This window comes from Chenopodium quinoa, unplaced genomic scaffold (assembly GCF_001683475.1).
Source record: "Chenopodium quinoa cultivar QQ74 unplaced genomic scaffold, ASM168347v1, whole genome shotgun sequence".
Taxonomy (NCBI): Eukaryota; Viridiplantae; Streptophyta; class Magnoliopsida; order Caryophyllales; family Amaranthaceae; genus Chenopodium; species Chenopodium quinoa.
Genome location: NW_018744845.1, coordinates 805514 through 822794, shown reverse-complemented (window position 1 = coordinate 822794; position 17281 = coordinate 805514). Strand labels below are relative to the sequence as shown.

At 34.6% G+C, this 17281-nt stretch overlaps 1 protein-coding gene across 1 annotated transcript; it reads right to left on the bottom strand.

Annotated features, from left to right (window-relative positions):
* Positions 1–469: 469 nt before the first annotated feature.
* LOC110704566 (serine/threonine protein phosphatase 2A regulatory subunit B''beta-like) lies at positions 470–13905 on the bottom strand. Its single transcript, XM_021882375.1, has 13 exons — positions 13196–13905; positions 10417–10659; positions 10193–10298; positions 10017–10116; positions 8502–8607; positions 7239–7329; positions 5208–5349; positions 4204–4351; positions 3984–4093; positions 3420–3576; positions 1517–1642; positions 1251–1401; positions 470–957 (listed from the first exon to the last, which is right to left on the bottom strand). Exons 1-12 carry the CDS (start codon positions 13343–13345, stop codon positions 1261–1263), a joined length of 1620 nt encoding a protein of 539 aa, XP_021738067.1. The 5' UTR covers positions 13346–13905; the 3' UTR covers positions 470–957; positions 1251–1260.
* Between the last annotated feature and the right edge of the window lie 3376 nt (positions 13906–17281).

Genomic DNA, 17281 nt, shown 5'->3' with positions numbered 1-17281 from the left:
TAAAGACAATAAATAGAAATCAAAACTATCACTCAAGGACCAAGGTTTCAAGGGGAAATGGAGAACCGTTGGAGCCAATTAATTTTGGAGGGTAACCAATATCCCAAACAAGCAACATACCAAATGGCTAACTTACTCCTCTTATCAAATATAATTTCAATTCATTTCCTATTAAGCGGCTAAACCAAACTTAACCATACAATTCTTCAGGAAACTAAATTTCAAAAAACACCACAAAAATCTGAACTACTCCTCAACCCATAAAACTAATTTCATTAGACCAACTTCTCGGTGGCTCACGTCACTTATCACAGTCCTCGCACATTGATGAAAAATTTGACGCCTAAGTGTGTTCGCTTAGTGACTAAGTGCCTATTCTGTGCAACAGAATGTCTTACCACTGTTCTCATTTGACCTTGCCACTTCAAGAACATAACATTAAACTAATAGCTCAATATATCACAAGAGATAAACTGTCCAAGTAACCCAGCCATTTGCATAACAAGGGACATCTTTGATACATATAAAAAAAATCCTCCTTAAAAAGATACGAGTACTTAAGAAAAATATTTAAATTGAAAGAATAGATGAGAAAAAAAAAAAAAAAAAGGGAAAGAAAAAGACCAAACGACATCTTACAGCGAAGACCCAAAAGAATTGCCAAATGTTCTAACACTACCATTTCCTGGTTTCAACTAATCACCTGTCAGCAAATGACCGCTCCTCTTCCCCAAAGAGGCCAGCGGGATCCGATATGGAGCCAACAAAATAAGCACTGCTTGTTATCAGATAAAATCTTCGAGGCATCTTATATTTAAGGTATACATCAATAACCCAGCTTAGGCATCCGTGACTGATGAAGATGAGTGTCGTTAACTAGGCCAACTCCATTAAATTGACAATGCTCCCATCCGATGGCCTGCTTTATGAAAGAACTCGCATCTTGTGGTGAAGCAACTGCCATAGAGACATAATAAATCATGAGATACAAATTAAATATAGTAAGACATAATATAGCAATATTACAAAACCAACTATTTCAAGCATGCTTAGGTTTATACTTTTGTTACTAGTTCTCTCCCCTCGTAAGAGTGATATAGTAAAACAAAACCAAATTACATCACAACCTTAAGAAAAGCCACTCTTTGCAGTCCGTCTACCATCATAATTGAGCAATCAGCTGTATCATTCATGCGATCAAATACATGTATATACAAAATTTAACCCAAATAATTGAAAGGTAACATTACCATATCCAACTCAAAAGGGAGCCTCAAGAGATTCATCCCATACTTCTGCACTTCCATTAGAAGCATCTTCAACATCTTCTTCCATGGAAAGTCTAATATACTCTCTATGTGCAAACCGATCCCAATCTGTCAAGGTTGGATTCTCCCTCTCCTGTTTAAAACATACAAGTATTTACATGTCTAGTGAGATAAAAAAAGCACAGAAGCTACCATGATATCTAACTCATATCCACAATTGTAGAAAAGCAATTGATCATTTGACGTACCTGGCGAATAAGGAACGGGTCACGAGTTTCAAAGGCCATAAACTTATTTAGATTAAAAAGTAGATTAAACACACTTCCTGAAAGTTTACTTCCTTTCAGATCACGAATGGTGAAATAACTCTCGTTCTGCAAATAAAATATGGAATACATCACATATTGGAATCTTGCATTGGCAAGTATGATACAAAGCATTACGATTTGCTCATGCAAACAACCCGAGAGGTTTTTAATTTAAAAATTAAATAAGTAAAGTGCATATATGATACAAGCACCGTTTCAAGCCTTAATAGTTTCTTCTCAGTAGACTTTAAGTGTCACTATATGTCTCACACTAGTGTCCAGTGACAAGCTGTTTATACATTTAGGCATTGTTCTCTTCATCTTATTCTTGTTAACATCATAACAGACCAGAAAAATTTAGACTAGATTAGACAATATATTAAGGACAATGGATTCAAACCATAAAAATAAATCAGACCAGACTAAAATTCAGATCAAAAATGAGGTGAAGAGAATAACTCCTAATACACCCTGTATTAGAAATAATCAATAGGCAATAGCCTCAAGTATCTCTGATCTAATAAGGTGAAGAGAATAACTCCTAATACACCCTGTATTAGAAATAATAAATAGGCTATAGCCTCAAGTATCTCTGATCTAATAATAATCCTAGATGTGTGTTATTCTAGAATAATCCCAACTATATAATTCACCTTCCCAAAATGATCCAGTGTGAGTTGGAAGTTGCAACCCAAACTCCCAAAGCATGTAATAATTCTTGCATTCTCTCTTCCCTCCTGCCCAACCCCTCCCCAACTCACTTTCTCATACAATCACAGATAAGGTTAAAAAGGCCCTGTGCTTATCGTTTCTTTTTCCTTTTTTCTTTTTTCTTTTTTCTTTTTTTTTTTTTTTGTTTTTTTTTTAATCCTTCTACCTTTTCTTCTCATTCCATCACCAAAGCAATGTTACAATGACCATTTCATGTGCCTAAATGTCTACCGACCACAAAACTACAGCTAAGTTCATTCGCCCTTGTAATTTTAAATTTACAATGCACCTATGAAGAACAAAGCTCTAGCAGTCTTCACTTTGCTAAACTTCCCACCACTGCCATAAGCCTATAACCCAAATCCCATTGCTGTTACCTAAAATCATATGAAATTGAGCCAACTCTCAACAAACTTCATGTATCCAATTTCACCCAAAATTCAACCAAATTTCCTTCCCGAGCAACTTTACTCATCGCATTTTGTAAATAAATTCCAACCTTTCTCTCAGTCTCCGCTCCCCTTCCCTTACAAAGCTTTTTAAGTCTGGCAGGCTTCTAAGACTACTTATAGGCCTATCAATTTGCAGAAATCTTAGTATATATAAGCAGAAATAGATCAGTTTTACTAAATTGAAGGAGGCACCCTCCCAAGGACAGGTGATTGCAGATAGCAGAGAGAAGGGATGGTGGAGTGGGCAGTGGGGGTATCAGGGTGGTTGCCAGTGTCGCTGTCAAAGAGGGAAAGGCCAATCAGAGCTTCGAAAAATACCACTAAACATGCTTAATCGCTTTCTATATAAAATTATTTTGGATTACATAATTTGAATTATTGTGGGAGCACCCTACATAATTGGAAACATTCCTTAAAATTTTCATATTTATTACCAAAGATAGGGTTTAAATATTCCCCTTCAAGTGTGATCTTCATTTGTTAAAAGATCCTCAAAATTTTGGGGAAATTGAAAAATAAAGTGCCATAATAATAATAATAATAATAATAATAATAATACCAGGAAAAATTCAGACATGTATGACAAGCTCACTCACTACAAATTCACAATCCAATATAATAAAAATAAATAAATAAAAAATAAATTATAATTATATATCAAGTATTGCCAGAAGACAAACCTCAGGTCCAACCATATCAATGATCTGACATAATATATCTTCAAAAAGCACGGGTTCTTGAGCCATGCACTCCATTCGATGTAACTGCTCTTCATAAAAAAATTGCATTTCGTTCCTTGTGATGATGCCATTTCCATCGAGGTCTATGCATTTAAACCTGTCAATGGGAAAAACTCAGAAACCCAGAGAAGAAAGACAATACTTAGATCCAGGAAGTAAAAAATAAATAAAATAAATAAATAAATAAATAAATAAATAAATAAAACTAATATCTACCATCACTATTTCATGTAACGTTCTTTTTTACAGAAAATGAGTTCCTGATTGATGATATCTCTCAGAATCCAAAACTAAACAACTGCCCCCTCCCCCAAGTTTTTTCCCACATCAACCTTTGTGAGCATTGGAACCCCAACTCCAAACCACTGGAATAGAATATAAAGGTGCTAACCAATACTCGACTTGAACTTCTTCCAAACCCATAGGTCATAAATTGAAGGCACCAGAAATTCTGCCAACCCAAACTGTAAAAGATGCATGAAAAATATGTTTGACTAGACATACCAATATTCAAGACTGGGTTCTGAAGATTTATCTTCCTCTGCCAATATGAAATAAACAAAATCTTCATATCCCATCTTGCCATCAACAGTACTAGTGAACTTTCTGGGAACCTGGTAGAAGATCACACAAGGAGTTAGTTCGTAAAAGTGTAAACAGGTAAAAGCCTTCTCTGGGAAAAGGTTTTGTACACAGAGAACAAAGAACTACTGAGACATTTTACCTGGGAAAATATTCTATCAACAATCCTGTAAGTAAGTGCATGGTTCCCATATCTGATAAGGTTCTCTTTATCAATGAAGAAATCATGATCTGTGTCCAACTCCCAAAACTTGCAATATATCACATAGAAGTGCTCATAGGAGAAATACCTACATTGCAATAGTTAGAAAGTGCAGAAAAGAGAAAGTTCCCTAACTGGAACATACGATGAGAGCTCAATAAGGGTTACAAACTACATTGGAATGGGAAGTTTAAAAACCCAACAGTAATGACAAAATATGATCAAACAAGTCACCTAAAGATAACCACACGTTTCCCTTCCCCCACCACCAACAAGAAAATGAAAAAAATAATTATGACAACCCATATCTTTCAAACTATAAATTGCATAGAAACTAAAATGAGGTCTTTAGATTCTATATATTAATTGCTGCTGTTTCAACAGAACAAAGAACCCAAAAAAACAAGGACTGTCAGAAGCATATCAAATGGTGAGTCTATGAGAACTATAATGTCTTAAGGACATACAAATACTAGAATATCCCAAAATAAGCCATGATCTAGAAAATAAGTTAAAACCTTCTACAGCATGCATCCAATAACAAAATACCTCTTAGAGATCACTTAACAGCCTTGTGCGTAATTACGATGGGCACCATCACACATGCCATATAAGACACCATAATTCACTATTAAAATTTGAAGATAACACTACCATCTACAACTGCAGTAAAATATACTTCCTCTGCAATTATTAACTTGCAACACACCACTTTGGCACGCACTTTAAGGAAGATACTAACTAGGTAAACGGACAAATTAATAAGATATATTTTGCCACCGATAAAAAAGAAAGTGGTAAGTTGTTACAGTTTAAACTTTATAACTTAATCAGTCCATTTATCTTTTCTAATCACTTACTCAAATAGCGTGACAAAAAGGTGTGTTGCGAGTATAGAAAAAACAGAGGAAGTATCTTGTGTAAAAAAATCAGCTCAACTCTACCTCAGAACTTTGTTAATGTCCTCTTCTTCATCAGCTTGTTGCATAGCAGCAATTAAATTTCCACGCTTCAGCTCTCTGAGGGTTAGTTGACCATTTCCGGCTCTATTAATGTAGTAAAAAATTCTGTATATAACAGTTTCCGCTGTCCCATCACCAAATGAAAACAAATTACAAACTAAAAGACATATATGAAAACTCTAATATATACCATGACACAAAGGGGAAAAGAGAAAAGTCAAGAGGGTCTAATTAAAAAGAAGCCTAGTTAAATCTAATCAAATTTTTGGTTATTTTGATTATTAATTTTGTAGATGTTTATATTGATTTGTTTAAAAATACAAATACAAAAATATAGATTTTTTTCATAAAATTAAGAACCTTTCATATATTAATGCTGGTGAAAGACTTGTCTACAAGACTCAAAAGGTCAACTGGCCAGATATATTTTTAGAGTAGAAGACATCATATCAAGCATAAATCAACACACTCAAAACATAAAAGGTCTACAGATACATCAGCCCTATAAAACAATAGTTAAAAAAAATTAAAAAATAAAAAAATAAAAAGACAAACAAAGTTTGACAAAGAAGTAATAGTAAAAAAATTAAAAAAAAAAAATGAAATACGAAGAATTGAGGCTTGAAACACAAATAGTACACCATTCAACCCAGAAACTGATTAGAAACACTTACAATAAATATTCCATAAGTTAGCCAATTTTCATTTATAATATGTTACTCCGACTCTTCATTCTAACTCAAGTACCTATGTCAAATACTCTACACGTAAAAGGGGCATGGCACTCACCCAATCAACACATTCAGCTCATACAAGGTCTACACAGACATCAACCTAGACAATACCCTTACGCTGATAAACTTAGACGAGAAGAAATAATAGTAACAAACGTAAAGGAAGATTGGAAGTTTGGAACGATAAAACAGTACACCCTTCAATCCTTGAAAAAGATTAATAAACAGCTTTGCCTTTAGGTATCTCATAGCTTAGTCAATTTTTCACTTATGAATTATGTAACTCCCGACTCTTCATTTTAGCTCAAGTACCCGAGTAGGATGCTCAACACGTGGATGTGGGTATGACACTTGAACACTTCATTTTGGACAGCAATTTTTTCATTAAAAGGCCATGTTTGACACTTGACACATACCCATGTTGGATACTTTAAGCCATATCTAAGTAAAAAAGCTTATAATACCAAATTGGCAACTACAGAAGTGTCCATATAACCATGAGACTAAGACAATCAATGATGTTCGAAACACAATTTATACTTCCCAAAAAAAAGGCTTGTTGGATAAAGCATTCCAGGATCAGGAAATCTATAAATAAACCAGATGAAGCCATTTGACATGGATATATACAACATGGACTATCTTACAAACTAAGAGGTCGTAATTTGCTGATATATTTGGCATTCACATTTTGTGTATGACCCTGACATATAAGTCCATATGACAATGGTGTATGTTGAAAAAAATATATTATGGTTCAAAAAAAAAAAAAAAAATCAAGATCAAATCAGGAGAATCCAAAATATGAGTGAATGGACACCAAGACATCAGCAGAGGTTTTCTGAAGAAGCTGTACAGACTGGAAAAACAGAGTAGTGTAATTATAATCCTCACAATCAGCCTCAAGATCTCAGCTAAAAATAAAATTTAAGTATTCTAATCAGACACCCCCAAAATAGCTTATAGATCCTCAAATGCTACAACTTGCGACTAACACACTATCGGAATGTAGCTTCAATGTCACCTTTTCAACAAGGCACCAGCAGCCAAGAATTATACAAGCTAAATTGATAACTTCCAAACCGACCTAATCCAAAAAAATGAGTAAAACAAGAAAGTTTTGCCAGCTTAACCCACTTCAGATTTCATTTCATGAAGCAAAATGAACAACACAAAGGTGAAACCATTTTTATAAGGTAAAATGCAAAAAATGAATCTGAGAAGTTCAATCTGAATACTACATGAAGCATATACTAGGAGAATGAAATCAAGAAAATACCATATCTTTCCTGAAACTCTGGCGTACTCTGCAAGAATTCCAGTCCTGGATGAGTTGACAAAAGCTCTCGAAGTACAGGCTTAAAGTCATCCTACAGTAAAAATTCAACCATGTTAATCCGTAAACAAGAAATAAATTCTAGAATATTGTACATTTTGACCATATTAATACAACAATACTACAACAGCTTTATGCATTTTATTATGGAACTCTAGACCTCCATTGTGGGTCACAAGTAAAAAATGTGGTATATAAAGTTTTAAATAGATATTTGGGTTTTCTGTTCCTTGCTTTTGGTACTTCATTTACAAACAATAAGAAGCAGTTACTTTTAAAAACACCTTATTCTGCTTTCAATGTATTTGATATTTATGTACTGTTGAGCTATCATCCCTTGGCACTAATTCTTCCTACTGAGATTTCTTCCTAGTTATGGCTCACTCATTCAATTTTGAAAAGAAAATCAACAATGACTCAAAACACACCCAATGGAGAGCAAATCATTTTCACCATCAAGAGAAATTTACAGAATCTTTTTAAGAGAACAGGCAACTACAATATGAATTACCCAAAAATTCTCATTTGTGATATATTTAAGAAAATCATCTTTAAATCAAAGATACATGAGCAAAGGTACAATACACCAGCATTTTTTCCCTTCCAGTGCTTATTATTTCACTGTTCTCATGAAAATAAGGAATCTGGGCAGCAACTCAGAGAACACCACACATTAGAAAAGTCCTTAAATTCCTACAAGCAAAGTTGACCAATTTATGCAGCAAATACAGGACATTCTGGTTAATAAATAATTGATTTGCTTCTTCACCATTGCTAGTCTTGCTCTATCATTCTTCCCACTCCCTCTGTTCTTGGCGTTTTAATGACCATTCGCGAAATTACATAGATGTGGAAATAAAAATATCAGGGTTATGACCATGGCTGAATTGAGATAACTAAGATTTATAAGCAAAGCCTGCCACTTAATTTACAAGGGAAAATACTCAAAATGCAAGCATTCAAAAGACAAGAAAAATGTGAACTTCAAATGAAAAATTAAGCCAGATCCTTACAACCTTAAACCACAAGTTATAAACTTTGAAACCTAAAACCTAAACTAATAAAATTTAGGTCCTGAATGCTATGTATCTCCACTTTCATTAATACAGTAACAGCTTCAAGGGAAGTGGAAATTGTAAACTTGTTCGACATATTAGGGGGGAAAAAAAAGAGAAAGAAGAAATGAAAAAGAATCATTAAATTCACCTGTGTCATATATTTGCAGTCCGGTTGCTTCATGATAGTATATATTTGAGTAGCTATGTCCATGGTCAGCATATTACCGTTGACCCAATAATCAACAAAAGCATCCCTACAAAGATATGCTTAGGTTAAAACAAATTACATCCATTGAAAATTGAAACAGACCTCAAACTCCACATTTCAAGCAGCCTATACAAGAAAGGCTGGAAACTGACCAATTCAGAAGAGAGCGCAAAGGTAACGTTTTAATGGTAAACACAAAGGCAAAATAATAAAAATAAATAAATAAATAAACAAATAGATATAATAAAAATAAAAAGAGCAAAAGGAAAACATACAATCCATATGATTGATGCGGTGTTCTTTAAAAAAAATCCCAGTACTCCTCTTTATTTTTCTCTTAGACTGGCATATTCTTTCATTGTAAGGACACATGAGAGGAGGTAGCAAATCATGCAAGCAATAATATGGTAAACACATCACTGAATGATAGCCACAAGCCCACAAGACTCACATATACCCATCTTCACTCTCTGAAATATGCTTTCTTCCTTTTCCACATACTTTCCATTTATTCTAGATAAAATTAAAAGGTACTCTGGCAGAAGGCAGAATTCCAGAACATACCAATCAATACAAATTAATACATTAGACAGAGATGCTGTAGTGTACTCCCTTAGGCATCAGCTAAAACATTAATAAAATAAAAAGTTTGGAGGCTCATAAGGCTAATAGGAAAATTTAATCAAATACTGCTGTTTAAGGTCTCGGGCTCTCGGCCTTTGAAAATGAGCAATACTTGAAACAAAAAATGACTTAAGCATCAACCAAAAACTAGATAAGTGACACATGCATGGAAAATATAAATCATATGGCGACAATGGAAAAAACAATCTTTAAAGAAAAACCTAATAATCCTTTGTTATGGGACACTTTAACAGCAAAAAAAAAAAAAAAAAAAAAAAAAATTAAAAAAATATTTATTCCATCAAGTTCCATAGCCCTAGGCCTTCTACGCAGCATGAAGCACATGTATGAAAAGCCCATAATAATGTCTCATAACCAAAATTTTCAGTTAATAAGCAGTTATTAATTCCATTTAACCACCCTAAATCCCTGTGCTTCAGGCCACAGCCAATCCAACAAGTACCAATAGCATCAGCAACAAAAAAATAAATAAATAAATAAATAAAATAAAAAACAAATTCTTGACACATACAATTGAAATTCAAAATCAAATTCTCTATCCAAAATGATAGGCACCACTACAGATATCTGGAATCTAGACAAATACTAAAGCCTCAAACTTGGGTGTCTCGAATACATGCAAGAACTGCTGATCAATAAGAGGTAACAAGGTCATTGTTGTGCAAACAAGACGGAATTGAAGAAACGAGTGAAAATGAGAGTCACATAGCTGTTAAATGACAACTGATCACATCATATCTGACAAAAACCATACCCACAAAAAGGAAAAAAAGGATATAAAATAACATAGATTAGGATTTAGTTATATACCTGGTGACAAATCCAGTGCCACTGTTATCAATCTTTTGAAAGAGGACAGTAGAGAAGAAGGACGGGAGCTTGCATATTTCTTTCGTAACAGCTTTGAACTCTGCTACAGAAGAAAAAAAATGAGCATGTCGGATCTGTTACAAAACTATCAACCACAGTTAATTTAAGTTTCTCACCATTCATTGGAAGGCCTTCTGTATGACCATAAAAAAACTGATTTATTCTAAACAGGCACCGCTCCTTCAGTTCCTTTGGTGCTGGACGGCCATTCTGGAAGTAAAACTGCAATGTATGCATAGAAGTCGCGATAAAGACCCTCACATATAATGGCAAGCTCTTTTGAACAACAAAGGCTAAGATAGAATCAACAAAAAAAAAGATGGAGACAAAGACAACAAACCGGTGGTATCAGCTCTTTCACTGGCTCGCTCAATACTTTAAGTGGGCTTCCTAAGGAAGAAGGACCGGCCCTCTGTTTCATAATACGAGGTGAACCTGATGAGCTTCTCGGCGAGAGAGGAGGTGCACTCCCAGCAGGAAACATGGATGGTATTGAATTGCTAGCAGCAGCATTTGTACTAGAAGCATTTCCGGCGACATTTAAAGGATTCCCAGATTTTGCATCATTGACTAGTGATTTCACCTGCAGCCGGACCAGAGTTAATATGCAAAAAGCAAAGCACTTTATGACACACATACACCAAAAAAAAAATGCAACATACCACAGCTCAGGAATTTAAGAGCAGCAAAAGAAATCAAATGAAAATCGCATAGAATAATTTAGCTATAATGAAGGGCCAAAGTTGGTAAGTTGAAGAAAAAGGTAGCAACTTCATGCAAAGGCAACAAAGCGTTAAAGCTTACTATTACAAAATTCAAATTGTTTATCATTCACCATAAATAAACTCCCAGAACAAGCTACTAACCTAACTAAAATATAGATTCACATACAGGCGGGATAGAGAAGCTACATTAAGCTGACACCAAAACATATCTCCCACATACAAAAGGACCAAACAGAAATGTACTCTCAGCACTTGACATAGCTGGAAATCCCCCAACAAACCAAAAAAAAAAAAAAAATTACAAGCAAATTGAAGAACAATACACATTGGATATAAAGTTTTCCATATTAGACTGCTGTACATGACTTACTTTCCTTTAATAAAAAACATATAAAAGGGGGTTCAGTGCATCACCCATATAAAGGGGGATTTTTTCTCTCTTTCTTTTTTTTTTTTTTTTTTTTTTTGGGGGGGGGGGGGAGGGAGGGGGGTGGGATGGGTTACATCACACCCCCCAGTCTATATCTTAATCAACAGAATATAAACTCCCAAAACTCTCAATCAAGCAAAACTTTCCTGTTTTGACGGTCACTCTTCTTCATGACAGCTAGAAGCAAGTGTTTCCAACATTAATACATACTTCTAGTTCATTTAATTAAGAAATATTCTCCCAAATCTCTCAAACAAACAAAACTTTCCTGTTTTCATGGTCACTCTTCTTCACGACAATCTGAAGCAAGTTTGTCCAACAATAATGACCTCATCATGAATGCCAACATCTACTAGATTATAAAGACGCTTGTTTGGATGATGAACAACCTCAGTTAAAAGCAGCATTCAAATTTAGAATGCCATTGCTTCAAATATTACAACTCAGTTACAAGACTTAAACTAGGTAAGAAAAGTTTGCTTGAAATTCTCATAACAAGCAAAGGCATTCCATTTTCCAAGTTAAAACTGAATCTCAGAAGCTGACCTTATATAATTGAGCTATTCATTGACCCTTCCACAGCTCATCATAGAATGAGAGAACCTGGAAAAGGGCAAACATGACTTATGCAACTAGGTCTAGTCAATGTTTAGATTCCAAACCTTACAAGACCTTGCACCGATTAAAAGTGATGGCACAATGCCATTACCAAAGAGTTCATCAGAAATATGTCCTCCACATTTTGCCCATGCTCCTTATAGATCAATTACAATGAAATAGCTGATGTTGATGAGAGTGTCTAGCACCAAAACTCCCTCATTCCAGAAAAGGCTCTCCACATATATCAAGGTATCGAGACACTGATCACTAAGTCATCCATCATACATTTGCACACCCCAGATAAATTAACTGTATTTACTTTCAGCACCAATGAAGTAGGTTGTAAACAACATCTCACAGAAACCAACTTTCATAAAACTCATAAAAACAAACAGCTAATTTCTGCAGCTGAAATGCAAATTACAAAGTATGTTGTCCTTGATCAAATCTAAACCAAAACTGACCTTCAACCACTCAAGGTACACGAACTGCCAATCCCAAGAGTTCAGTAAGCATGTAGCAACCACTAGTGTTAAGCTGGCTTTTGCAAGTACAGCTTCCATCATCTTTAGATGAAAATATCTTAGTCCTAGTAATTACAAAGGAAGATCAATAAAACGAATACATGACAATCCCAAATCATATCAATTTCCGCCCCTGGTGTTCACTGACCAACCATAGGTCAAAGTAGAGATGACGATACCAATAGCAAATGAATGCCTATAAACATAAAATTACTTAACCACTGGATTCAGGAAGGAAAGCATTTTCGTTTCTAGTATCTTTTGAAACCCACATGTGTTAAAGATACTTTTTCTCTTTAAATATCAGGAACTGCTCAACAAACAAGTGATTTGCCCTCAAAATGAAAATGACCAGCTGTTAAGATCCTTCAGCCGGTGAATTTCCCAATACATAAATAACAAAGATATGCGTACACTGGAAATTCAGACGGATAGGCTCCTACACGATACTTCCCATTTGTGTGAAGCATGTTAAGAAGAGAGAAATATCCCATTTGTTTGAAGAAACAAAAAACCATTTCAGATGATAAACTTATTTTCCATAAACATTTTGATACAAAAATTCTCACCACCAGATGATACTGGGAACCATTGCCAAAACATCAACACAGCTGAAACTTCCCACAACCTCAGATGAAAGCATAATTCCAGTGTACAGTTTATCTAACCCTCCGATTGATCATTTCGATAACTTAATGAAAGAAACAAACCTACCTAGAATCTAATTTCCGTAATCTAACAGAACACAAGTAAATGCAAGCAATTAACAAGCAAGATTTATACTCACACAACACCAAGAAAAAACTAAAAACAAGAAACAAAATTTTGAGAAATGCTTACCAGACGATTGGTTTCGGGGAGCGAAAGCCATTGTTCAAAGAGGTCTTGTGCAATATACGGATTCGCTTTAAGCGCCAACGGCGAAACCTCAGGCAATTGCAAGAGTTCAGCATCAAGAGCTACCAAATCTCCATTAAAATCCATATCCATTAACAAAATTATCAAGAATCAGGGATCAATCTCTGAATAAAACTACGTAACAACATGCAAAACGATGAAATCGCCAAACCCTAAACGATGAACAACAGCTACAACAACAATAGCGAGGAACCACAAATCTCTTGGCAATTTCGAATATCAACACAACAAATCAACGATTGAATCACGAGCATTAAAACCCCCAAAATCAAAACAAATTCCAAATCAAGATTCAGTTCCGCACAACTCAACGAAAAATGAATTCGCGAAAAGCAAGAAATGAACAGATCTTGAATGAAGAGAGAATCGAAAGCAGCAGATTACAGAGAAAGAGATCGGAAAATGGTGGGATTCGAGGCCTCGAAATCGGAGCCCTCGGAGAAGATGAAGAAGATGAACGAAGGAGGAGGAAGAGAGAGAATGATAGAGAGAGAAAGAGAGAGGGGTTTCAGAAGAGGGCGCCTGAATGAAAGGAAGGGACACGTCGAATGCTAAAAGGCTTTTTTTTAGTCTTTTTTTCTCTTACAAAATGAAAATTAGCATACTTGAGGGAGTACGAGTATTATGGTTAATGGTACTCGTACTTGGTTTGAGCATTATGTCTTGTATAAGGTAGGTGGATCTTAATTTTATTACAAAGCGGTCAGGTTGAGGGTAATTTTAATTTATTACGGTAACTTTAACCATTTTTTTTTATGGAAAACCTTTAATTTGTTGTTGGTTTACATTTTATTTTAATGTGTAATTTCCTATAGATTTATGATTACATAATATAAAGGCTAATATGATTAATCTAATACATTATAATTTTTTGTAAGATAAAATTTATTATTAGAAAAATAATAACTTTTATAGTATAAAGGGTAACTTTAAATACTTTTAAGATAATTTTAACCCATCTTACAATAAATTAACGTACACACGCCTTTTTGGAGAATTTGTGTGATTTGGGACATCTGTATTTCGTATTCATGCTGGTTGCAGCAAAATGAACATGGATACGGATATAAATAATTTATTTGTTTATTTATTTTGAAAAGGTAAGAAGAATTAAACATTAGGAAGCCCTCCTCACAAGGGGAATTCCTAATGTAAGATACGGATATAGATATGGTGACAGATATTGGTACGTCGTATGGTTCATGGTACTTGGTTTGGGACATCGTATCCTGTATTCAAGCTAGTTGCAATAAGATAGATACGGATACGAATATGGTGACGGATATTGATAGGTCGTATATCTTTATAAAAGGTACATCAGATTCCGTATTCAAGCTGGTTGTAGTAAAATGGATACAAATATGGATATGATGACAAATATGGATACGGTGACGGATATTGATACATCGTACTTCCTTATATAATGTTGCATGCAGTAAAATGGATACAGATATGGATACGACGATTAGGCTTTTGGCCCATACAACTAGGGATGTCAACGGGGTGGGGCGGGGTGGATGTTGGCTTTCCCATCCCCATCCCCACCTAGCATTCTCATCCCCATCCCCACGGCGGGTCCAAAATTCATCCCCATCCTCACTCTAGCGGGTACAATTCCAAAACTCTCCCCGCCCCACCCCCTTCTTGGATATCCACCCCCACCTAAGATCCTCCTAATCCCCACCTTCCAAATACAACAATACTACAAAATAAGAAGTATAAATTACAATAAATTAAAATAAATAAATAAATCATTGTTAATATTACACTTTTGATTTTTTTTTTTTTAAACACTACGTAGTATACATTTTTTTTTTTTGAATATATACATGTGGGTATGGGGCGGGTACGAAGTGGGGTAAATGGGGCGGGGCGGGCATGGGGCTAGTACAACCTAAAATCCACCCCCGCCCCATCACCCAAAGCGAGTATGGTTTTTATCCCCATCCCCGCCCCACCACCGGCCAAACCGGGACCCATCCCCACCCCACTAGGGCGGGTATGGGGTGGGTCTCCTACTTGCCCTGCCCCACTGACATCCCTACATACACCGAACGGGCTTATCTTTGGGTTTTTTTTTTTTTTTTCTGTGTGTGTGTGATTTTAAATATTGAGTGTTATTTGTATTTGGAAAGGGTAAATGGGATAAGAAACTTTACTGAATGTAGTGTATTCAATTATTAAATAGTAGCATGGATACATGGGTGATTATTGATCATTAGTTATTTTGTAAGCAGTCTTAGTTTTGCATCTCATACAATCAATGTGTTCATAAGACTATGACTCTTTAATAATAGTTTGTTCTATTTCTTTCTTTCTTATGCAAAGTAATAACATTTTTATGTTGAAATTCATGGGATAGAACACCAATCGATAATTAGGAAGATAGATTAGAATAGTATTATTGATTACATGTTTAAGGTAACTATTTGAAATCACATTATTTGAAATATAGCATCCACATCTTCATGTCATTATTTTTTTGTTTCATTTTTGGACTCCTCCATCTCTCATGGCATGGTTTTTTACTCTTGAGAAATTTTTGGGAATTTAATTCAAATGAGGAATTTTTGGGAATTTAATTCAAATGAGCCTTAAAATAAAAAAGGTGGAGGGACTAAAATTAAAGAGGGAAAGAGAAGAAAAGGTTAAATTAAAGGGGAGATGAAGATGAAGTATGCGTGGAAGATGAAGTATAATTAGTTTGGATTATTGGGGATTTTCTAAAAGTTAAAAATGTAACGTGGCACATTGGTTTGAAAAAGAGAATATGGGAATGTGTAATAAGATGGGGACATGCATCTTTCCTGGTTTGAGTTTTTTAATACAAAGTATAGAAGTGTAGATATGTTATAATTGTATTATGTTTGTTTTATTATTATAGAAAAAAAATCGTTTTTTAATTAAATGTAGTGAAATTATTGTGCATTGCACGGGACCTAACTTAGTAAAACATCATTTTGAGACACATGGAGTAAAAGAGAAGTAGGTATGGCAAATACTGATAAAATACTATTTTTTTCGTAAGGTCTTTCACTTAGACTATGACAATAATGTATACGATGAATCAAACTCATGGTAAGTTTTCTTTAATAACAATAATATAACAAGTTGACTACGTATTACTAACTTTCCAATGCGATATTCCCTATGTTAGTTTCCATTGTAAACTTAAATCCGTCATTTGTGCTTGAGTTTTTTTCTCTATCTTTTTTTCTACTACGCACTGTTATCGAACTCTGTGCTTAAGTCCTTTATTTTATCTATCCTTTCTTCTACCACACACTATTATCTCTCACTTTTCCTTGCTTCTCCATTTCATATCCATGGAAGTTCAATTTCAGTCAAAGACAAAATATTGATTAAAAATGTACAACATCGATGTCAATGAAGGAGAGATTAAATTTAGGTCTATGCATGGGTTAAATTCAATGGTGATGCCAAAAGTGTTCACAGGAAGTAGAAAGGTTGCGATCGTGGGTGTAGGATCAATGGTTGAAGCTATGATTGTGAAGCTGAGTATATACATTGTCTAATTGCACTTTGAATGTATGTGCTTTACTTTGGCTAAGTTTGAGGCTTAAGGAAGCAGATTTGATGGTACAGTGCAGTGATGTTTGGGACCTAATTTTCGTGGTTTAGAGGTTAATATTTTTGTTAATTGGCATAGTAAAGGAGTGTAAGTTTGACGATCGTTGAGAATTACTTCTTTCTCAAGGTACTCAACAAATTATTTAAGTTTACTTGAACATTTTCCTCTTGATTTCAGATGTTTAGCAATTAAGTTATTTTTTAAAAATAGATTTCTCATAGTTTTTAGGATGTTTAGAGGCCTATTAAATTGCATGCTTAAAGGTATATATCATCCTTCATTGTTCTATTAGCCTTCCATTAAGTAGGTTTTCAAATGATGGTATTCTTAAAGCATACAATAATCATCAAATAAAAGTTCTAAATAAATGTATATATGTGTAACCACCATTTTCTAGCTGCAACGAGGCATTTTTT